Below are 23504 nucleotides of genomic sequence, written 5' to 3'. Positions count from 1 at the left end.
GTACACAATTTCGCTTGAAACAAACCACAGCTATAAGAAAACCGTCGTCTTTGATCCGAGCAAGAGCGAAACCTATCGTGCCCTGCAGGAGGGAGTTGGCGAGGGACTTCAGGAAGTGACCACACCCATTCAGCCACGTGCCTTCCACGGAAATCGTATGGTACCAGGAAAGGTGAGTTCACCCTAAAAACCTCCGTACGTAGCGAAGATCAATGAACTAAAATCATCCTATTCTAGAAACCAACCGCGGCCCACCCAGCTCCTCAGCCAGAATTCGCTCAGCACGTCAACTCGATGGGAGAACCGAACGAAAAGATCCACCAGAGTGGATCTTTCAAACGTTTAATGCACCACGTTATGCTGGAATCTGACTACTGAAAAATACGCAGGAGAACAGATCGGATTCCGAATTTTATTAAATTATTATTTCATTTTAGGATAAGTAAGAGCAGATGATAAAACCCTATTTAATTATTATTTTTTATATCTTGAGAGCTAAAAGAGGAAGGGTAAACGCTTTTAACTATTACAACACTAATTAACTATTTGAACTAATCTAAACACTGGAATTAGTTTACGATAGAGAAGAATAACAATGAAAAAAATAGTTACGCATTATTTATTAAATTTGTTGTTGAAAAATGGTAAAGCGCAGGAGAAAATAAGCCGCAATTTTCACACTGTAACCAGAGTAACGAAATGCATCTGTCCGTAGGCGTATCTACCGTTGTTGAAGGAAATACTTTTGTTATCATCAAACCTCAGCTATACCCATAAATAAATATCAAAAAACTTCATTAGTGTTATTAAAGAGCTTCATTAGTTTCTAACTTTGTTATGTTTCGAAAGTTATAGCGCATTTTTCCGCGAGATAGGAAAAATGCATTGGGTGCATGTTCTAGTCAATTTTCGTTACACTTTGTACTGTCGGAAGGAGCAAAATCCTCCAATGTGAAAAAGGTAATCGAAATTTTAGGTTATATCAAATCATTTCAACCGAAGGATTTGTCTATATTATAGCTTTTGAAAACAGATCGTTGGCATATTTATTATAACACAACGTTTCCATTGGTGCGTTGTGTCTACTCACGAATGAACGGGACGACCCTAGGGTTCGGTCGGAAACATGAAGGTAGCGAGAATGTGTGACGCATACACACGTTTAGGAAGTAAGCTAGCGTTTAGCTAATGAAGGCTTTATTGTGACGAAAAGGTTATCGAAGTCTAAATATAATAAAGGTGAAAAATCAATAATCAGGTTGTTTAAGACTTATTTATACCGAAAATGTCGAACTGCAGAAAATGATGTGTGGTAGGGTAGTTGCTCTATCAACTGTCTAAGACAAATTTAGTACTTTCCATTTAATTCCACTACGTTTTGTTATCTTTAGAAATACGTATTTCGACCTCGACTTTTTTTTTCAGAATCTCCGTTTTACACAAGAAAAGGTAGAGCCGAGACCAATTTTCTTCAAAGTGCGAATCATAAATCGCTTTGACGACGGTTAAAATTCTTCGTCGGTAGCAGTGTTCCAAAATTTTATTCGCAGGGATGACGTCTCAAACATCGAGTGGCTAACGTTGGCGTCAGTTTCAGTCAAGCGAAATTTTCCAAATTTTCGCCAGCTTCTGGTTTAGGGGAAGATTCGGTAATTACGTAACTTAAAAAATGACCATTTTCAAACCCCCCTCCCTCCTATGTCACACTTTTTATATCAATATTGAAGTATGAATTGCCACACTTCTGACCAGAGATGCCAGATTTGAAGACATGTCTTCAATTTGAAGACATTTGAATCTACGTGAAGACATTTATTTCGTGAAGACATTTTGAAGACTTTCCAAAATATTTGAAGACTTTTCAAAATATTTGAAGACTAATCTACTTATTTGAAGATACTTGATGACAATCAATAAGTCCGCGAATAGAAAAATCATTACTTATATATTCTGCCACTTTAATATGCAAGTTATATAAATATTATAAATGTTGTAATAGTCTTTGTCTCGGGCTTAAAATCTCAAACATGAGTTACATTTACACTAGCTGGTTGATAACTGCAACGCATTAAACGTCAAACGCACTTAACTTTGCGCTCGAGTTTGAGTTGTGTGCTGTTTAAAAAAACCCGATGGCAGCATTCGTTTAAATTTTCTGGCGGCGGCGGTTTTCAACGTGTTTGTGAAAAGGTATTTCGATCATTATATCGGAACCGAGATCGGAACGCAATGACCTAGGGGAAACCGCCATATGTTGAACGGCTAATTTTGTCGCCTATTGTTGAACTCCCATAAGAAATGCACGTGCGTTCAACAATAGGCGAAGAAAATAGCCGTTCAACATTTGGCGAATTACCCTATCTAATTTATTTTAAACGGCAAAAATAGATTGAATTCTTCTCTCTGAATTCCCTCCCCAGCAGTTCCTCCAGAAATTCCTCCGGTAGTTTTTCACGAGTTGCTCCAACAGTTCTTCAATGAATTTCTCCGAAGGTTTCTCCAGGAATTCCTTTGGAAATTGTTGCCGAAAGATTTTCTAAGAATACATCTTGTAGTATACTCTGGAATTTTTCTGTTATTTCCTCCTGGATTTCTTTCAGAAATTTCTGCAGCAATACCTCAAGAAGCTCCAGGAATACATCCTGAACATCCTCTTGAAATTCCTCCGGAAGATTCTTCAGAAATTTCTTCAGGAGTTCTACTAGAAATTCAGTAGTTCGTTAGGAATATCCTTCAGGAATTCCTCCAGAAAATCCCTCCGTAATTCTTCCTGAAGTTTCTATAGGAATTTCTTCTTAAGTTCATCCAGGAATTCCTCCTGAAGATTCTCCGGAAGGTCTTTCAAATCTCCGTAAGTTTCTTCAGAAAATCTTTTGGAATTCCTCCGAACAAAAATTCTCAGGAGTCTCCCAGAAGGTCCTTCAGGAATTCCTTCAAAAGCTCCATTAGGAATTTATCCGAAAGCTCCTTCAGAAAGTCCTTCAGAATTTTTTTCAAGTATTTTACGGTAAAAGAAGTTCGGAAGAATTCCACACATTAAAATTCAGTTAAAAAAAGAAAATCTAAAGGAAACTCGTTGCACTATCTCGTGAAAATTTGAAAGTATTTTCTCTTGAATTCCAACAATTTTAATTTAAAAAACCCAAATTTATCCCCCAGTGGTGATTATGCCTTTCTCGATTCAATGTGTTGAATTCAAATTAGTATGGTAAATGCAACGTAAATTGCCTACATTTAGGCGGTTAATAGCTTTGATTCGATTATATCACGCTGCTTAAAAATAACTCAACTATGAGAGTAATGGATGGGTCTCCGAGCCTTCTATCAAAATTTGGCTTTTGGAGTGAAATTATAGCCTTCTGTTACAACTTTGTTGTACGAGAAAGGCAAAAAATAAATATTTCCATATCAATAAAACAAGGAGATGATTAAATTTACAAACCTATTAGATTTTGAAATTTCTTGCAGATAATAATAATTTTAACATTGAAGACATTTGAAGACATTTTTACTCGACTGTGAAGACATTTGAAAAAATCACGTGGCATTTCTGCTTCTGACAACCCCCTCCTCCCTTAGTGTTACGTAATTTATGGATGCTCCCTAGGTTTGTTGCTGTTTGTGATTGGAAAGGCGCATTATTGAAAACAATTTGGTTCATCGGTGAGATATTTTTTTTTTCGATGTGCAAATCAGAATCACTTGGTGACGGCAAAAACTTACGGTCGGTAATAGCGTAAGCGCTTTTGGGGGGGGGGACGCTGCGAAACATATTCGCATGAATGGCGTCTATCGTGTTCCAGCGGTAAATCTTCGAGTTGCGTGAAGTGGAATTTTTTTTTCAAAATTTTGATTCTCTGCCTGCATGATATATATAAAAACCTTTCTCTTCTGTGAGCGCAGCTCGTCGTCGTTCTTGTTCACTTGGAGATGGTGTAATTGGTGACGACTTTGGTTTCCTCTGAGACGGTGACGTGCTTGGCCAGGCCGACAGGCCACAGGAGGCGAACGACGATCTGAATCTCGCGGCTTGTGATCGTTTAGCGTTTGGTGTAGCGAAACAGACGGAAGGCCTTATCCGCGATACGCTCTAAGATGTCGTTTATGAAGCAGTTCATTGCATCGCTTCCGACGTTGTTCAGTGCTTCGTTCTGGTTATTCTGCCGATCGGTCGTGAAAATCGGACCTTTGCTTGACAGTATCCGATATCAATTGAGACCGAGGCCTCGCCCTTTCGATGCTACTGCACTCGTGCAAAACCAAGGTCAAGGCATTTTCTTCAAAGTGCAAATCATAATCGCTTGGCCTCGGTAGCAAAGCAAGCGCTCTTCGGAGGAAGACGCTGGGAAATTATTTCGCATGGACGGAGCCTATCACGTCTCTGCGACAGCTTATCGAGTGGTTGACGTTGGCTCGGGAGAACCGAAGTGCAATTCTTGCTTAACTTTTCAAAAGGACCTAAGTAACATTTTTCTCATGAATTAATTTTAATAGCGCAATCAACAGAACAACATGAAAGCTAGGGTAAAATGCCCAATAGTGGACCCCCTAGTAGCGAAATTTTGCTCTTCCTGGCATAAGGAGTGGAAATTTTCAAAATATTAATTTGGCGTGATATCTAATAACAAGCTCTGCATCTCCTCTTTACGATACATACATAAAACACTCAAATACTCGACGTTATTCGTTGAAATTAACATTTTAAAGTCCGACTGAATACGCCCTATAGTAGACCCCCTGGGGGTCCATAATAGGAAATTGCTTCCCCATAGTCGACACTTCATTTGATTTTTATGTTCCGTTTCGGGACGTTCTTCTTCCCTATTATGGACCCCCCAAAATATTCCTATAATGGACACTCTCGTGTTTATTTTTTATAGAATTGTAAAAAATCATCTAATTTTACTTTCCATAGCATTTCCAATGCATGTAGTCAAATCATAGGAGTGTAAGGTAGGTTCTCCCGATGGAATTTCATAGCAAAATGTTTACATTGTGCTGGAATAATGCAAAAATGGCTGGAGGGTCCACTATTGGTTAGGGGTCCACTATTGGGCATTTTACCCTATTGATTGCAGTATTCAAATTAATTCATGAAAAAAATGTTACTTAGGTCCTTTTGAAAAGTTAAGCGAGAATTTTTTTATAAATTCTGATTTTGGTTTTGTTGCTGCTTGTGATAGGAAAGACGCATTATTTGTGGAAATTTTTCATAAAGATTTTTAAACTTTTCTGGGGGAGTTTTTATTTTAGTCAAGGATGTTATCGATCATTTAGTAATCTGCCTTCGATCATTTAGTATTTTGTCTATAACTCATTCTAGAGGTCAAATTTCAAAATGTGTTGTATGGTGGACTTCTAGTGCAAAGGTTTATCTACAACTCTACCTAACAGTTCGTTGATTGAATTTCTCTAATAACGGAGCTATAGCGCTAGTAACAATAACTTAGACTAAATGATTGCATATTTTGTAATCATTTAGTATAAGTACAGCAACTAGCACCGTAACTCCTTTAATAGTGGAATTCGAACATCGACCTGTTAAGGAGAGTTGTAGAAAAACCTTCGCACTGAAAGTCCACCATACAACACATTTTGAAATTTAGCCTCTGGAATGAGTTATTGACAAACTACTAAATGATCGAAGGCAGATTACTAAATGATCGATAACATCCTTGTTTTAGTCATTTTTGAAACTACCAGAAAACTCGCAATGAAACTCACGCAATGTAAATGACACACGGAGGCCGTCTCACCCAACATTTTATTAAACCAAGGGCGAAATGTTATCAACCTTTTTAAGTGATGTAATTTAACTATGTACTTGGACACCTTTTAATCCAGCGTTTATTTAGATGTTAACTCCTCACTAGCTCAACCTTGAGTGTCCTTACGAATATATAGTTTTTGAAAACTCTACCGGGAAACGCGGTAACCTCCGGATTTCAAGGATTTCAAGTTTTCGTCAAATATGGAACATTTCAATTGCTTATGTGCCCCGCCCTCAGGGAAACAGACAAATTTGTGAAACATTTTCAAGTAATCATTAGCACTGTATTTCGCCTATGCGGCTATATAGAGCTCTTAAAGAGTCAGAGTTAGCTTTTGATTGCGTTATAATCGCACGTACGCCTTTCTAAGTGCTCACGGTTAGGGAAAAGTGAAACTAAAAAACTAAAACTATGTGTAATTACGGAATGAGGTAACAGGTAACAGGTAACAAGAGATCTCTGAAAATCATACACTTAAATTAAAACCTAAATAAATTAAAAACACTAACTCATTTCAAATAATCTTGGGAAGTTGCTCATCGGGGACACCGTTGTTCTCGGACCGGAAGAAAACTGATAAGGAAACGTACCCATCAGCACTTCAACAAACCTATTCATAAAACAGCTGGACGGAGGCACGCACACGTTCAGAGCATTTCGAACGTAGCCCCGCTTACAGGTACACCCGGTTCGGCAGCCCGGAATGCATGGCATTAGGTTGCGCCGAAAGAGACCCGCGCAGCTCTGTTGACAGTTTACCGGTGGCCCACAGAAGCGGAACTCCTCGTTGGCTCCGCATGATTCTAGAAGGATTGGTACACATAAATAATAATAAGGCAAAGGATACTTCAACCTTTTGTTTGAGAAACTACATATGTTGTATATTTCGTGATAATGAGTTTGCTTCTTTGCCTTGTACGAATATGAAACACTGAAAATTTACCAACAGCATTCTGAAAATTTGAAACGTCATATGTGAACATTTGACTAATCCTCAAATTAGTATGGAAAAAAAACTTTATTCAATTTTTTGGCGGTGTTGAACTCATTGAAAGTTTATAATACTAAGAACGAAGTATGATACTAAAAATTTGACTGATAAACTATAATCTTCTCGCGGTTTTCAGCATAACATTCTGAGAACTAAATGAGTATCATAGTTCTTCATTGTAAATGGTGCCATCTAGCTCCAAATGTTTTTTTCATGTTTATCTATTCATTTTTCGATATAAACTTCCAATGAATTTAGCACCGCCCGAACGTTAACCAATGGGGCTGAGAATTTGTCCAGAGCATCAGGGCATCAAACAGAACAGAATAAGCGGGCGGCCCATCATATATAGTATAGATATAACTGTTTTTGCAAAGGATAATTCGAAACATTTTCTGCCACTTTATTAAAATTATATTCTGCTGTTGCTCTGGAGTTTTGACACACGCACATGGGTAGTTTTTCTAACAAATGATTCACTATTTCACTGATACCATTAGTAATGAGCTGTGATCTTGTAATGATGAATGATGACACAAACAGACCGACAACAAGAAAGTGTTTCATGATTCGAAAAACTATCTAAATGATAAAAAACAATTTAAAAATCGTGTCGAGTCTGTTTGAATGGCCTTGTAACGATGTAGGTAAATAGGTCATCAAAATTGAACTAACATGCAACGCCAGTTGAAATTTCTACAATAACAGCTACTGACGAAGTTTCATCAACCTTTATGTTTATGTTGATTCTGTGGGTAACATCACGTAGTAAATGATAAAGCTGAATGAAGGTCGCGTCATACCTTTCTAAGACAATACATGCCAGTGCATTTTTATAGCTATTTGTATTTGCTAATATCTAATCTGTACACTCGTGCATCTTGGAGGGCTTCCGTAGCACAGCGGTAAGACGTTCTTTTACAAAGCAGGCCATTGTGAGGGCGACTGGGTTTGAATCGCTACCGGGTCTAGGAAATTTTCCCAACCTCTCGGCATTCATGTTTAGCCACATAAAGTGAACCACGGTGGAAATTTCTTATTAATACTGAGTTGCGAGATGCCAATGTTCCAGCTGTGGGATGCTTCGTCTTCTTCTTCTTATTGGCATTACATCTCCACACTGGGACAGAGCCGCCTCGAAGCTTAGTGTTCATTCAGCACTTCCACAATTATTAGCGCGAGGTTTCTAAGCCATGTTACCATTTTTGCATTCGTATATCATGAGGCTAACACGATGATACTTTTATGCCCAGGGAAGTCGAGACAATTTCCAATCCGAAAATTGCCTAGACCGGCACCGGGAATCGAACCCAGACACCCTCAGCATGGTCTTGCTTTGTAGCCGCGCGTCTTATCGCACGGCTAAGGAGGGCCCCACATTCCTTTATAATACTGAGTTGCGAGATGTCAATGTTCCAGCTGTGGGATGCTATGCCAATAGAAAGACCATGACCATGCATCATCGTACTATAGGTGTCCGCCTATTCATCTACATATCATTACCCATATCTATTAGACAATATTTCTCATAACGTGCCTTCATAATAACATTTGTATAACAGTGCTCGAAGCAGTCAAAAAAATAATTTTAGTGATCATGTTGATGAAAATTTATGTTCCAACTAATATCAAAAGTGACTGCAAATTACCTTTCATGCTGCATTTTGTTCTCAGTTCTTATTCTATTCTAAAGTACCTTGAGTTTACAAAAGGATAGGAATTCCATAAAGATCTGGAGAGCTAATTAAATAAAGTTTTATATATTATATATTTTTCGCTGGAGATTTACAAAAAAAATACAAGAACTTATGATATTCTCATTAAGTGCTAATTTAAAATATGTTCCTTAATCCAAGCTACAGAGATTTGTGTTTTTTATTTCTTTCTTTATTTGGTAGGCCCTTTGTGTTTCTTAACCCCTACTGTGCCGTGATCTACTGTGGTATTTTGCGGTACAGAATCCAGAAATATTTTTTTTTTAATATTTACTAGCTGACGCGTTGAACTTTGTATCGCCAAAAATGAATTAGGGTAATTCGCCAAATGTTGAACGGCTATTTTCTTCGCCTATTGTTGAACGCACGTGCATTTCTTATGGGAGTACAATAGGCGACAAAATTAGCCGTTCAACATATGGCGGTTTCCCCTAGTTGGTACAAAAAAATGTTTTCATAATTAAAGTTTTGACGTCTGCTCTGCGATTCGATTTCAACAAGCGCTTCAGATTGTTATGCAGAAATTTGTGTTTCATTTGTACAGGAGCCCCTCCCATCACCCCTTTGGAGGTCATCGAACCATCCCACAGAAGCATTTCTTGCCTTCCAAAGTCTCCACATGCTAAGTTTGGTTCCATTTGCTTGATCAGTTCTCGAGATATGCAGAAATTTATTTTTCATGGAGCCCCCATCCTTCCAGAGAGTGAGGGGTTTTAAACCATCTTAAGAACCTTTCCCTGCCCCAAAATCCTTAGCTTAGCTTGATTGACTGTACACATCGTAGTTGCTAGTCGTGATTGGCCGAGAAACAACAAATTTGCACAGCTCACCAATTGAATAGCTTTCCTGGGATTAGAAAGCCATTCTCACTGTACATGATTTGGAGTTTCAATAATTCAAGACCAATAACGATGCCGGCCACGTCCTCACAGCCAATTTAGGATTAGGGGAGGAAAATTAGTCCGACACTCATTGCTACAAGAGACCGAGGAATCCTCTGCATCTCCGTGAGTGCCACGGGAAGGGATAGTTGGTTAGATGAGAAGGTAATCTATAGGAAGTTGCCTTGGTAAGCGACTATTTATTTCTTCGGAACGGCGCCATATTCATACTGATACGAAGACGAAAACCCAACGCGCGCCTAAAGCATTTCACCGAATAATAAATATATTTTTTCTCTTCGCAACGTCCGCTCGATGGCTTCGGCCAACTAACGAAGATCGCGCTTGTCTCAACCGGACCAAAGCGCAATACAAACGCATGATCCACCGCACATCAAATATTTTCTTCTCAACACGACGACCGAACCAAGCCCTGTACTTACTTTGCCCGATGGCTTCTGCCAACTAAAGTAGATCGCGCATGCCTCAACCAGACCAAAGCGCATGATCCACCGCACACCCAATTTTTTCTTCTTAACTCGATCTGCCAACTCGACCGTTCTGCTGTCCGAAACAAGAGAAAACACGAACTGAACTCCTTTCCTGGCCACAAAATTCATGCATAAACATTTTCACGCCGATTGGTTCACTAGTTCCCAAGTCTGTAAGGGTCAGACTGACAGAAATTCATTTTTATGTATATAGATAGAAGCTAGATTTTGTCAAGTTGCGGACACATTGGATATAGCCGTCTATAAATGCAATCGTCTAATGTACTGAAAAGGTATCTTGAAATTCTTCGGAATGTTTTTTTTTCCAAAAAACGTCCAATTCAACAATTATTTCAGGTATTCCTTCGGGTACCATCGAAAATTTCTCTAGTAATTCCTCCGGAATTTCCAGCAAAAATCCTTTCCACAAATCTAGGACAAAATTTCAGGAATTTCCTTAAGAGTTTTCGAATGAAGGCTGATGAAAATGAGTGACGGGGTGACAACGGAACTCCTGAAAGTATTCTGAAAAATTTCTTTAGACATTCGACCAAGTATTTTTTCGAAATTTGGTTTTTTTTAGAAAATCCTCGGGAAATTACTTTGGAGATAAATCCAGAAATTTTTTTGGGAATTTCGTCAAGACATTCTTTTGAAAATTAAAAAAAGCAATTCTAAGAAAATTTCTTCGGATTTTTTTTTAGAAATTTCTTTACAAATTCTTTCAGAAATTCATTCGAAAATTCCTTTAGGAAATACATTAGAAACTTCCTCCAGGAAATCCTTCGTTCAGTCTTTTAGTAAAACCATATGAAATTTCTTACGAAATTCCTGCAAGAACTATTCCGGAAATTTTGTTGGAAGAATTTTTACGAGATTTTTTTCTTTAGGAATACTAAATACTAAAAGAATTTTCGGAAAAGTTTCTAGAGGAATTTCCAGATAAAATTTACGAAAGAACTCTCAAAGTAGTTTCCGAATGATCCTAAAACAATTTCTGAATAAATTTCATAAGTGCTTCCCGCAAACCTTATTAAATTTCCGGAGAAATACCCGAAAGAACTCCAAAAAATATCTCGAGAGAATTCCAGGATTTTTCAGAAATTTCGTGAGATCTCCAAGAATTTCTTCCTAGAGTTTCCAAAGGGATTTCTTAAGGAATACTGGAAGAATTTATTTAAGAAATTCTTGAAATAATTGCTGAAGCAATTTCTCAAAAAAAATTTGAAGGTGTTCCCAAACCAATATCTGCAGACATTCTTAAAGCCATTTTCAAAAGAAATCGTGAACAATTTTCCGAAGGAATTATACTAAGGGATTTCGGAATGTTTCCTTGAAACAATTTCCGTAGGTATTTCCGAAGAATTTTCCGTAGGAATTCCGACCAAATTTCCATAGCAATTTTGGATGGAATTTCTAAAATGATGTCCAAAGAAAGTCTTAAAAGAATTCGTTATGGAATTTCCGGTAGAGTTTTACAATTCTCCCCCAGGATTTAATTCGGTTAGTTACCTGAAACAATTTCTAAGTAACTAACCGAATTGATTCCTAGGGGAGAATTTTCCGAACAAACTTTTATTTATTCATAGAATATCTCCTGAATGATTACTGAATAAATTGACAAAGTAACACCTGAAGTTATTTTTTCAAGGAATTCTCGAGAATATCCGAAGTCAGAAGTATGATGATGGATCGACTGCAATCCCGAAGTTTTAATTCCAGATCCAAAACAGGGTTTTGGTTTACTACTTCCCGGAGAAATTCCTGGCAGAATTCCAGATAGAATTCCTTCAGATGTTCCTGAAGGAAACCTTGTAGAAATTTAAAAAATATATATGAAAGTTACAATAGGAATTTGTTTGTAAATTCCATTGGAAATTCTTTCGAGGATTCTTTTGATAATTCTCGCTTAACTTTTCAAAAGGACCTAAGTAACATTTTTTTCATGAATTAATTTGAATAGTGCAATCAACAGAACAACATGAAAGCTTTTGATTGCAGTACTCAAATTAATTCATGAAAAAAATGTTACTTAGGACCTTTTGAAAAGTTAAGCGAAATTTCATTCCATCCAGAAAATTCCATCAGAAATTCTTGTTCCAAATCTATTCGGGATGTTCTTCGAAAAATCATTCTGCAATACATTTGGAAATTCCTCCAGGAATTTCTTCTAAAATTTCTCCATAAATGTCATTCGGAACTCCTCCAGGAATCCAATAATTTATGAAATTTCCATAGCAGCCCAATTCAGACAGATTTAGTTGCAACTTATGCACATCACGTGCTACTCGGGCCCTTATAGGGACTCTTGAGTAAACCTCCCGAAAGGTATTTGTAAATTTAGCTTAGCATAGCATAGCATATGTGATTGTGCGTGGCTATAAAATGTTCAATTGAGCAATCTACTGTATATTGTCGCAAATTGGTACTTGGGATTAGTTAGTTAGTAGCAGTTGTATACCTGGCCGCGTCCATACAATTACGGAAGGGAGGAAAGGAATGTTAGTTCAACATCTACTAGTAAAGATGCTGGGAACCCATACGACCTTCATAGATGTCTCGGAAAGGAAAATTTGTGTGAATAATAAGGACCACAATTCGACAATTGACATTTCTTAAGCCGACACTCTGAAATTTTGAGAAAAATACTATATACGCTATGTAGATCAACATATTCTTAAGATTTGCAATGAAGGTGTTATGAACGATGCCAAACGATGCATTTGATTTAAAAAGAGGAATTGCATTACCTACCGGAAAATATTACATATTACATAGCACATGAACAGTACATCACAAATCAACGTTTTCTCAATCTTTAGTAAATTGGTAATAAGTTTAGACTATCCTAAATATTTTTCTAGACCAAATAATTTATTAACTTCAGAAACATAATTAAACATAACTTTGAACTAAATTCACTCAATCTTACACAGTAAGAAACACAACCAACAGCACCTTTGTGTTGTTAAATTATATAATAGGAACATATGAACCCGAAGGGTATAATTCACATATTGAAAGGAGTTGCTAAACCGCTCCCGATGGCTAAGGCTTTCTTGCTTATTTTCTGGTTGATAAACCTGGAATACAACAAACCACCCGGATTCCGTCTCGTAGGTCCACGGGGAATGTGGTACGTATTCTTGAACAAATAAATAAGTAAAACATTCACAGTAGCATTACATTTCAGTACATTTACCTTATTTTCATGCGGAAATAACGTTGTAATGCATCTGCAATAATTTTCCAACTGCGGTGCCGATATCTTCGTGTCATAATCCATGTGATAATCGACCACAATAGCTGTCAACTGGCTTTGAAAGGACTTTTCTAAACTTCCCAGCTCGCCGGAATGTAAAATCATCCTTCCAATGCTACAACTGTGCAACATGTCCTGCAGCACTTCCACAGTCATAGGCCAGGGAAAAGTCCTATAGGAAATGTTGGGCGCCCCTTTGTGGAATTTGTGTGACTCAGCCATATTGGAACTATTTCTTATTGGTTCACAGCCAATGCTGCTAGAATATTTCATCGGTCGCGACGAAGGGACCGGTTCCAGCTGATCGGCGGATCGTTTGCGGTAGGAAATCATTCGCAAACTTTTCATCGGCATGCCAATGTCTACTCGCCAAGAAATAAGTGCCTCCCGGAAGTGGATTTTTGGACCCAGTGGACGTCCATCAAATAGTGCATCTACATCTTCAAATCGCATTTTCTTCATACATTCGACATCGATTTGTTGGGCTACGACAGAACAACAATTTTACATCATTACTTGAAACAAGGAAATACGGCTTATTTTTCACCTTCGAGTAGTGCCACTGTTTCCTCACACAGTCCCAATCTATTTAGACAGAGCGTCCGCAGATCACTGTCCCCCAACGGAAAATGACTGGCGCCAAGTCCGTTGAGGAGGTCTGGTTCTTCTACAGCGTAGAAGGGTTCACTTTTAATAATTAATCTGTCTATCTGATCAACCATTATATGATTTTTCTTAATTTTCAACTACTGCTTCTTTGTTACTGTATTGCTCACTACCGCAATCTTGAAACTAAACAAACTAGAAGGCAACTAATACTGAAACAATGCAACAACCGTCAAACTATAATCTAACGGAGCTAGGCAGACAAACATAAACATGGTTCAACGTTTGGGAATCGAACGGAGAAAGAACAGGATGATTCAAGGGAAAGCTTGTATTAGTTTGTTATCCCAGCTGAGACTGAAATGACGTCATAACAGAGACGTTACATTGTGTGGTGTGATTCGTAAATTTGCCATCACTATCACTATTTTTCTAGCTGTGTTGAACTTAATCCTAGAATTAAAAAACACATTAATAAAGTTAAAAAAAAAACTTTTTTTCTATAATGAAAATTAAAAAAATATATATAATATATTATAAAAAACATAAAAACAATTTCATACGATGATGCATTTTAATTTTTCATAAATTGAAATGAAACTATTTGAGTTTAGGTTTTAATTACTTGACAGTGGCACATATACGTATTTGCCTTTCTCGTACAACAAAGTTGTACCGAAAGACTATCATTTCACTCCAAAATCGAACTTTTTATAGAATACCAATCGACTCAGCTTGTCGAACTGAACAAATGTCTATCTGTCCGTGTGTATGTGTGTGTGTGTGTGCACAAGAAAACCGAAAAACATTAGCCACTTTTTCCTATAGTAATTCTTAACCGATTTTCTCGCAAAAAGTTGCATTCGAGATCACTATTAGATTTGATAACAATCGACCATTGCATTTAAAACTTATTAAGAAAATGAAATCGAACTATATATGCGCTATATAAGGTTGGTGTCTTGGCTAAATGCGAGGCAGTATCACCACTCGGTGAATTAAGTTGGTTTTTTTATAAGTGTAAACTAACCTTTTATCGTTCCCAATAAAAAATACAATTACAATTACATAGTGAACAAATTGAAATTAGATTTGCAATAAAAACCATGTTTTTTGCTGCAGAACAGGTAGCAATCGATGCTGCTCAAAATAGTGACTTTAGTAACCAATGCACGATGAGCCACGCCGGGAAATTAGAAGGAAAAAAACCCAGATTAATCCACCTAGCGTTGGTGGTGCCTTTCTCGCATTTAGTAAAGACATCAACCTTATATGGGGCTTATATGGTTCGATGTACCATTTTCTTCATAACTTTTAAACGCAATGACCGATCGTTATCAAATTCAATAGTTCAACAAGGCTTTGTCCCCTGTCGAATAAAACTTGTTGCGAGAAAATCGGTTAATGATTACTATACGAAAAGTTGTCTAATATTTTTTTAGCTTTTGTGCACACACATACACACACATACATACACACGGACAGACAGACATGTGCTCAGTTTGTCGAGCTGAGTCGATTGGTATATAACACTATGGGTCTCAGAGGCTTCTATAAAAAGTTCGTTTTCTTAGTGAAATGATAGCCTTTCGGTACAACTTCGTTGTACGAGAAAGGCAAAAAATATTTTCACCTTGAAGATGATATTTTAACAACAAAGTGTCATCAGCAAAGCTTATTATTTAAGCATTATTTTGAAGTTTGTTGCAATAGGGTGACCCCACTATTGAGATAAAAATTCTAACTTCTATATTTTTTACCTTAGGTAGATTGCAAAGATTTCATTGTTTTTCTTGAAAATACGTTTTTCTTCAGAATACGTTGAATAATGTCACAGTAAAAAGTATCTGTATCGCATTATGAATTCATAGAATATGTTATGATCATAAATGGACAACTAAGCAGCTAGCACAGTAACAAATTTATATATTTATATATTTGGAGCATGCAAATAAACGATTTCACTATTCTTTTAAATCGAAATAAATTTAAACGGTGCTTGCTTGTAAAATTCAATCAAATTTAATTATATATCGAATGTTGATTCGTTTGATGGGATAAGCTGCAATTTGAAATGCCGTTGAATTTTCAAAATATGTTGCTGTGTTACTTATTATTAGGAACCCGGATATTTTAGCAAACTACAATTTCTAAATGTGGGATTTGAATACCAGGAAATCTCTAGTACAAGGATGATCTCCCAAGTGTCATTAGTTATCTATAGTTGCTTTATTAGCCGTTAAGCATGCGTGCCTTTTCTGCTTAAATAAGAATCTCTTAACAAATAAAAATTTATACTTCGTTAGATTTTTCTTATTTGCGTACTTTCTCTACAAATCTCACTAGAGTCGTTCTTTATGCAGGTTACATTCCACTTCAGTTACAAAAACTTTTTATACATGTAACATCACCTACGTAAAAAAAATTACTTCATTGTACGAACAATTTTAGTAAATTTGTTGAAAATTTTAGAATTTGCACGAGAATCCGTGCAAAAATAATACGTGTTTATTTTTAAAACCGTTTGAAAAAAATCCGTGTAAAAAAAGAGTCGGGTGTAATTGAAAATATCCAATCTAAATAGATCAATTAATGCTATGGAGTTTGACAGTTTTTGAAAAAGGTCTGCAGTTAGCCTTGCGAATATATTTGGAATCTCGATTCCCCGAGTCCATTCTACTTATTTCATTAAATAAACATGCATAAATTGTGAAATATAACCCCACCAATAAATCACCGTTGAAAATTTAATAATAACACCGAGTAACAGGCTAGCCAAGTTTGAAAGGGAACTTGCAGGCACGGTGAAATTAAGAGCGATTTTCGAATCAACAAACCTTAAGAAAAAGAAAAAGTGACTTTATAGACTTGAGCTCGAAAAAAATCTTGGGGTTGTATACAAGACACGACCGCTCGACGTAAACTACGTTAAACCAAATATAGTACACTGAACCAATCATTCCGCTCTATATAGGAGAGAAGGAACCATCCCACCGACAATACTACCCAGCTTTAGCAGCCCCTCCCACTCTGTGAGGCTGTACTCTCTCCCCACTGTCTAGCAGCTGCACCAAGGACCACCCCATTCATACATTCCAGTTCAATAATTGACAATACCCTAAGAGTAGGCAATTTCCAAGGATTGGAATATGTTGTATAGGGGTTGCATAACACATGAAGGAAGTAAAATTTTGAAAAGTTTAGCGTTCATAATCAAAAGTTTCAATACTACTGGAAAATTTTTAGAGAGTTTGCGAATTGATTGATGTATAAATCTTTAAAAGGACCTATTAATGTTACAAATCTTACATAATTTTGTGGCGGTTCTCAATTTAGAAATTTTCATTTTACACCCTGTATCCGAGCTTTCCCCTTAGACGTAGTTTACGTCAAAAGAGACAAAAGAGACTGACCTGACTGACCTGAAAAAAGTGACCAAGTCACTAAAAAGTTACCCGCTACCAGGTCCAGTCCTGTTGCTGGGATCGAACTCACAATATCAGACTCCCTACATAATTATCAGATTTACCCTTATACTACGAGATATTTGTTCAGACTTTGACTAAAATATTGATTTGGAATGTCCAATTCCAGGATACTTAGCCTTGGATACAAGTATAACTGGGGATTTCTTCTCTACGGGATACCTAATAAGGAAATGCGACATGATAAAGCAGTGTGTAGCAAAACAAAATGGGTTGACCAAAATATATTTACTAAATTCCGTTGCAAAGTTGGGCAGTGCACCAGAAGTGTATGTAGCTCAGAACTACAGGGGTTAAAAGGTTGAGATAGGCAAAATTGTCTGTAAATTCAATTCAGCATAACTTTGCATAGAATAATCCGATTCCGATAAAACCAGGACCAACTATTATTCTGTCCCCATCCAAAATTTCAGATCGGCTCTTGGCCACCAGAGATATTCCAGGTTTCCCGTTGGTATGTTAAAAAATCAGAAGGGTCATGTACAAGACACGACCGCCCAACGTTAACTACGTAAAACTGGTCACTGGTAATAAAACTGGCATAACTCAAAATATGAAAATTGTTATTTGGAAATTCTTTCAGGAATTCCGTAGAAGGTTTTTCAAAAAAAAACCTTTAGGAATTCTTTCGGAAATTCGGTCCTGTTTTTTTTTTTAATTTAAGAGGGTTGAAAAAAAAAGTCTTCTAAAAATGTTTTCTCTGTGGGAGGGGTGGTTATGCCACCGGGTGAGAAAATCAATCTCTGAAATTTTCAGCTCAATCGCTCGTTGCATAAGCTGACGCATTTCATTTGAAGCTTGCAGTTTGTTTGGATTTCATTGATTGCCATGAAAACCATAGGCATGTACTCAAAGGTGCCTGTCATGTGTGGTTAGGCGCGCGCTTAAACATATATAAATGCACGCGCGCCAAAACACATATCTTACCCGCCAGTAGATTTCCTGCAGCGCTACGACGTCGAAGTTGCGAAGATGTTATCCAAGCTTCCAATCGTGATATATTTTTCGTCGGCTAGTTCGTTGCCGATTGTATCGAATCGCATTATCTCTTATGTCGTTCGTAATAATTGGTGTTACAGGCGGCTTATTGGGCCTGCGCAAACCTCCTGTCTCGTCGGAGGGCCACCGTGTCAGGTCTGTTTACCCAACATCAGGACTTGAGCTTGTGCGCTTTGAGCGGCACACGGTCGCTTTGGTGGGGTCTGCATGCGGATACATACAGCTTTCAGAGCCCACTGTCAAGCCTGCCACTGTCCTAGGCAGGCACCACACTCGCGGTTGGTCAGATGGCACGTAACATTTAGAAGATGGAGGAAGCCTGCATCAGAATAAAGAGTGAATCTAAGTGGGTACTTGGGCTCACTGGTGACCTCCGAAAACAATATTAAGAAATACGGAGATGCATCGTGGTAGGAAATCGCACGTACTTTGGACTCCACAAGACGCTCCTATCAAAAAGAGATCGCCGCCATAACAAACTTACTACCTACAAAACGCGCATTAGACCGGTAGTTCTCTACGGACAAACTCTTGAAAATGCTCGTGGAAGACCAACGCACACTTGGAATTTTCGAAAGAAAAGTGCTGCGTACGATCTCTGGTGGGGTGTATAACGCGGACGGTACGTGGAGATTGCGAATGCACCTCTAGTTGCATCAGCTGTAGGGTGAACCATCCATCGTTCACGCCGCAAAATCGGTCGACTGTGGTGGGTCTGGTCAGAATGTCGGACAGTAACTTGGTGAAGATGAGATGGGTTCTCGACAACGATCCGACGGGCACAAGAAGACGAGGTGCGCAGCGAACAGGGTGGATCGAAGAGGTGAAAGACGATTTACGAACCCTCCGTAAACTGCTTGGTTGACGACATGCAGCCATGGTCTTAGATGCCTTTTATGTAATGCAGAGGCTGTTCTGGACAGTACGTACTGTCTATGGTGCGTGCAGATGGAAGACGGTACATGGAGGAGGTGAATGACAATGAATAACGAGTTGCAAAATCTTTTGCGTGGTCCGGGCACGTAGCCAGCATGTCAAAAAATAACCCGGTGAAAATGGTTCTCAATAGCGATCCGATGTCCATGAAATTCAAGAGTAAACAACTACGCTCTATTTTGCATCGAAAGCAACTTGTTGCGAGCAAATCGGTTAAAACTTCTATGCGAAAAAATGGCTGAAGTTTTTCATAGCTACTGTTCACACAGATACATATATACACCTTGACAGACAGACTCAGTTAGATGAGCTGATATGATTGATATCTAACACTATGGTTCTCCGTGCCTTCTGTAAAAAGCTCGTTTTGAAAGTGAAATGATAGACTTTCGGGGCTTTTTTTAACGAGAAAGGCAAAAATGTGCAAACTATTGCAGTTGTCACAATATATTTTGAAAAATTCTCGGATGTTGATTTCTATCTAAACTTCCAATCCAACATTTCGATTGACACGACACATTTTAAATGATGTAAAATCGACTGAGTTAGTCGTATTGAATCGCAGGGGCTCATCATGTATGTCCGATCAAGTTTTAGTGTAGGAATTTTAAGACACGAGATAGATTACAACAAACTTCAGGCCAACTAGATCTAAGCAGACATTGCGTCACAATTAATCTTGAAAAAATATTATTAGACGGGTACATGAAGCTTCCCAATGTTATCAATATTTACCAATCCAAGATGATGTAAAGATAAAACTCCTGGTTCTGGAAAGAAAGTGTTTCTAGTAAATGACCCGAAAAATATGATCATCGCTAGAAAGTGACCCGCTACCAAGCCTGAATTATTTGATATAGTTCAGCAGAAGCCTGATCAGTTAATCTATTGTTAGACGGTAAAAAGTAAATATCGAGGATGTTGCCAAAAACGTAACTATCACTAAGGTTTCATACATATTTTAACGACTTCTAAAACATACAAGCTAACATTTGATTCATCACATGGGATTTGTTCTATTCCTCAAATTCATACTTCTAGCATACAAAATTTTTAAAATATGTATAATGCGCGAATCATCGGTTATTTGTATTTAAGATGGTATGTCCGAAAAACAGAACGCTCATCTTATTCTGTATCAGGAGTAGGCTGTGCTCGCGGAAAGTCGTGTTTTCCACTGCTGTCAGAGTCTCGAATTTTTTCCTCAAAATTTTTACGTATCAACTAAAAATGAAGAACTCATCTCAAGATGTCAATAAGGTAGCGTAACAATATCATGCGAAACGGCGATATGGGACCTAGGATCAGCAGAAGTAAGCCAGTGATGCGACGGGTTCGATACCATGTTTGGATCCCAGTATGGAGCTGGCGACCAACGTCATAAGGAGGAACGCAAACGTGATCTGTGAGACGAATATATTTAGAGGATAAGTGGGTCTCTGTCAAAGGTAAGGTAGGGGGTAAGATGGGACGAGCAGCATTAGATAAACTACTCAATTAGGTTTGTATCGGTTCCTGTGAAGCATGGGGCTCCATACCAAAATGTGGCATTCCATACCAAACGGCGCTTATTATGAATGTTTCTATTTCCTTGTCTACCAAAAAGCGTTACAGAGGGGAGTGAAGGGGGTCTCAAAATTTGAAAAGTTGTGGATGTCATATTTAAATCGCCCCTGATCGGTTTCTTTAATTAAAGGTCCTTTTTATATCGAGTAAAAGGGTATTCAGCTTAAATCTTGTAGCATGTAATGTAGAACATCTTGCTGAGAAACTCTATGTATATCAAGATGTATATGCATTATTTCCAATGGAAAATGGAGGTGTGATCATTCATCAGGAGACCCTATAAAGATATATTTACTACATTCATTATATTCTTTTTTTTTGCTAATTGCTTTTTTTCATGCTTATGAAACCTATATTTTTTGTGCTTTCTATATATTCTGTTTATTCCACGAATAATTTGAAATCATCTAATTCATCATATTCATCTTATTAAATATTATAATAACACGTATTTTATTACCTTATTTTATTTTTATTATAGCTAATTCTTAACTTTAATACAAATACAACGTATCATCACTAGATCGCCAATTCTCGGGTACTTATTCAAAAGGACGTATGTGATTTTGTAAACAAAGATACAAACGTCGATTAGTCCGATCTGATAGCCCTCCCACGCAAACTATCACCATAGACAGATAGGGGGAGGCTTCGGCTACCTGTTGGTGGTGTTGGTTTGCGTGGGAGTGCCATCAGATCGGACTAATCGACGTTTGAATCTTTGTTTACAAAATCACATACGTCCTTTTGAATAAGTACCCGAGAATTATATTATTGAGACTCCAAGGATGTTGGGGTCTTCTTCTTCTTCTTCTTCTTCTTCTTCTTGGCATTACATTTTGGCATTTCTTGGGACAGAGCCGCCTCGCAGCCTAGTGTTCATTAAGCACTTCCACAGTTATTAACTGCGAGGTTTCTAAGCCAGGTTACCATTTTGCGTTCGTATATCATGAGGCTAGCCCGATGATACTTTTATGCCCAGGGAAGTTGAGACAATTTCCAATCCGAAAATTGTCTAGACCGGCACCGGGAATCGAACCCAGCCACCCTCAGCTAAGGAGGGCCCCGGATGTTGGGGTCATTAAATACAAAAAACGAAGGTTTTCAAACCCAGCCCTAAATGATACAGGTCATAATGGTGCAAAAAATAAATTTTTGTTAAAGTTTTTTGGCCATTTTTTACATTTCTCGTTTATTGTACGTGGTTATGAAAAGTTGGCAGATAATGATTAAAAAGAAAAATTTTACGTTTTCAACAGTTTCCAGATATGGTCCAAAAGCGATCTCCCATAGATGATCCGAAGCCGATATTTTTACACGCAATTGCGCAAGTATACTAAACATATAAATTAATTCAATTACAGCTAATCATCCAACCATCATAGGGTAATTCGCCAAATGTTGAACGACTAATTTCTTCGCCTATTGTTGAACGCACGTGCATTTCTTATGGGAGTTCAACAGTAGGCGACAAAATTAGCCGTAGCTCCAGCTGGACACAAAAAAAAAAAAAAAAAGTTGGTATGTCCGAAAAACAGTCTTGATAGATATATAAAACTAACTTAACAATCTTTTGATCCATGTACAAAATATTTAGTTTGTTAATGAACTCAGATAAGTCGATTTTCGTACATTATATCCAAACACCGTTCGATGGTAGTAAAGTAGTTTTAGGTTTCCCAGCGTGTTTTAATAGCGAACGGCATTTATTGGATTGCAATGCAAGTTTTCAGAATCTCTTCAGTGCAATTTTTTTAACGATGAACATATAAATCTCCTTTGTACTCGCTCGAGTCTTAAGCACCATGTGACCTGATGAGTGCCAAGCAACAGATACGATTTCTTAAATCAATTTATTATTTGACAACACAGCATGTAGAGTAGTCGAGCCTCTGAAAATTGAATCGCATTCTATTTTCGTCGGTAATTTTTGCAAAACAAATTTCAATACCACCACATCAAATAAAGTGGGTTCATCCTCCTACATAGTCTAGTTCGCTAGTATGTGTTGCGCGAAATGAGTATGACCGGCCTTCAAACCACCGTAAGGGATAGTGGCCTAAAATGCACACGTGGGACAAAATGGCAGAAAAAATAAAATGTAAAACAAACATATAAAGCGGTGGAATGTTCCTGACTTTGCTTGAAATTACATTCAATCACGTTTAAATTTTTCTACTTTTTCTTAGTTAATGACAAAAGAGCAATATCGTGATGGTAAAGAGGTCAATTTTGGCAGCTGTTTTGACCGGAGCGAAATGACACTTCCTAATTATACGGAATATTTTTCTTGCAGTTTCAATTAACTGGGGAAATGGACCATTTGGGCAGCATGCCCTATTCCCGTCAGCAACGTTTATAACTCGACCGCGTGCCAACCATATGACTTGATTTCTGTACATCACTAGAGATCTGCAGATGCTAACCGTGTACTAAAACCAAGTAATTCAGTTGCAATGCGCTCGAGTAATAAACGTTTCGAACGGGAATAGGGGATGCTACCCAAATGGTCTGATGCTCGACTTCTTTTATTCTTTTCTTTTTTGTTTGCGGAAATATAATTTAGCATTGGATTGGGATAGGAAAAGAGATTGTTACGGTTCCAATACTTTCTTCGACCCTTTAGAGATTTTTTTGTTGCACTTCAAAGCGAAAAGTTTTAAATCGGGTGTAAAGTTGTAATGCTCATATTAAAACAAATACTTCCAAGTTTAGCCCCCCCTTAACTGAGTTAACTTTTTGCACAAATTAAATGCAAATTAAAGTCAGAAAATCTAGAGACGATGAATGTCGAATGTAGC

At 37.7% G+C, this 23504-nt stretch overlaps 3 protein-coding genes across 10 annotated transcripts in view; 1 reads left to right on the top strand and 2 right to left on the bottom strand.

The window, feature by feature from the left end:
• LOC134211418 (PDZ and LIM domain protein 3) overlaps positions 1-382 on the top strand; it is a 122346-nt gene extending 121964 nt beyond the window's left edge. For all 5 annotated transcript variants that reach the window (XM_062688246.1, XM_062688247.1, XM_062688251.1 and 2 more), the window contains 2 exons: positions 31-172; positions 238-382. In XM_062688246.1, the coding sequence (XP_062544230.1) occupies positions 31-172; positions 238-378 (283 nt within the window). In that variant the 3' untranslated portion in view covers positions 379-382. The remainder of the gene's footprint in view (positions 1-30; positions 173-237) is intronic.
• The window catches only part of LOC134211421 (peroxisomal targeting signal 2 receptor), a 358938-nt gene that overhangs the window by 314287 nt on the left and 21147 nt on the right, over positions 1-23504 (bottom strand). The window lies entirely within an intron of this gene.
• LOC134215662 (uncharacterized) lies at positions 12703-13944 on the bottom strand. The gene is made up of 3 exons (XM_062694799.1): positions 13659-13944; positions 13052-13596; positions 12703-12994 (listed from the first exon to the last, which is right to left on the bottom strand). Exons 1-3 carry the CDS (start codon positions 13831-13833, stop codon positions 12860-12862), a joined length of 855 nt encoding a protein of 284 aa, XP_062550783.1. The 5' UTR covers positions 13834-13944; the 3' UTR covers positions 12703-12859.

The sequence above is a fragment of the Armigeres subalbatus genome, chromosome 2 (genome assembly GCF_024139115.2).
Source record: "Armigeres subalbatus isolate Guangzhou_Male chromosome 2, GZ_Asu_2, whole genome shotgun sequence".
In the NCBI taxonomy this organism is placed as follows: domain Eukaryota; kingdom Metazoa; phylum Arthropoda; class Insecta; order Diptera; family Culicidae; genus Armigeres; species Armigeres subalbatus.
This window is presented reverse-complemented; position numbering and strand designations above follow the sequence as displayed.

Excerpts from the sequence above, each read along its gene's own strand:
- LOC134215662 (XM_062694799.1), bottom strand. The coding sequence starts at position 13,833 with ATGGTTGATCAGATAGACAGATTAATTATTAAAAGTGAACCCTTCTAC. Across the intron at positions 13,597-13,658 it reads AACAGTGGCACTACTCGAAG|CCCAACAAATCGATGTCGAA; the intron begins GTGAAAAATAAG and ends GTTCTGTCGTAG. Across the intron at positions 12,995-13,051 it reads TATTTCCGCATGAAAATAAG|AATACGTACCACATTCCCCG; the intron begins GTAAATGTACTG and ends TATTTGTTCAAG.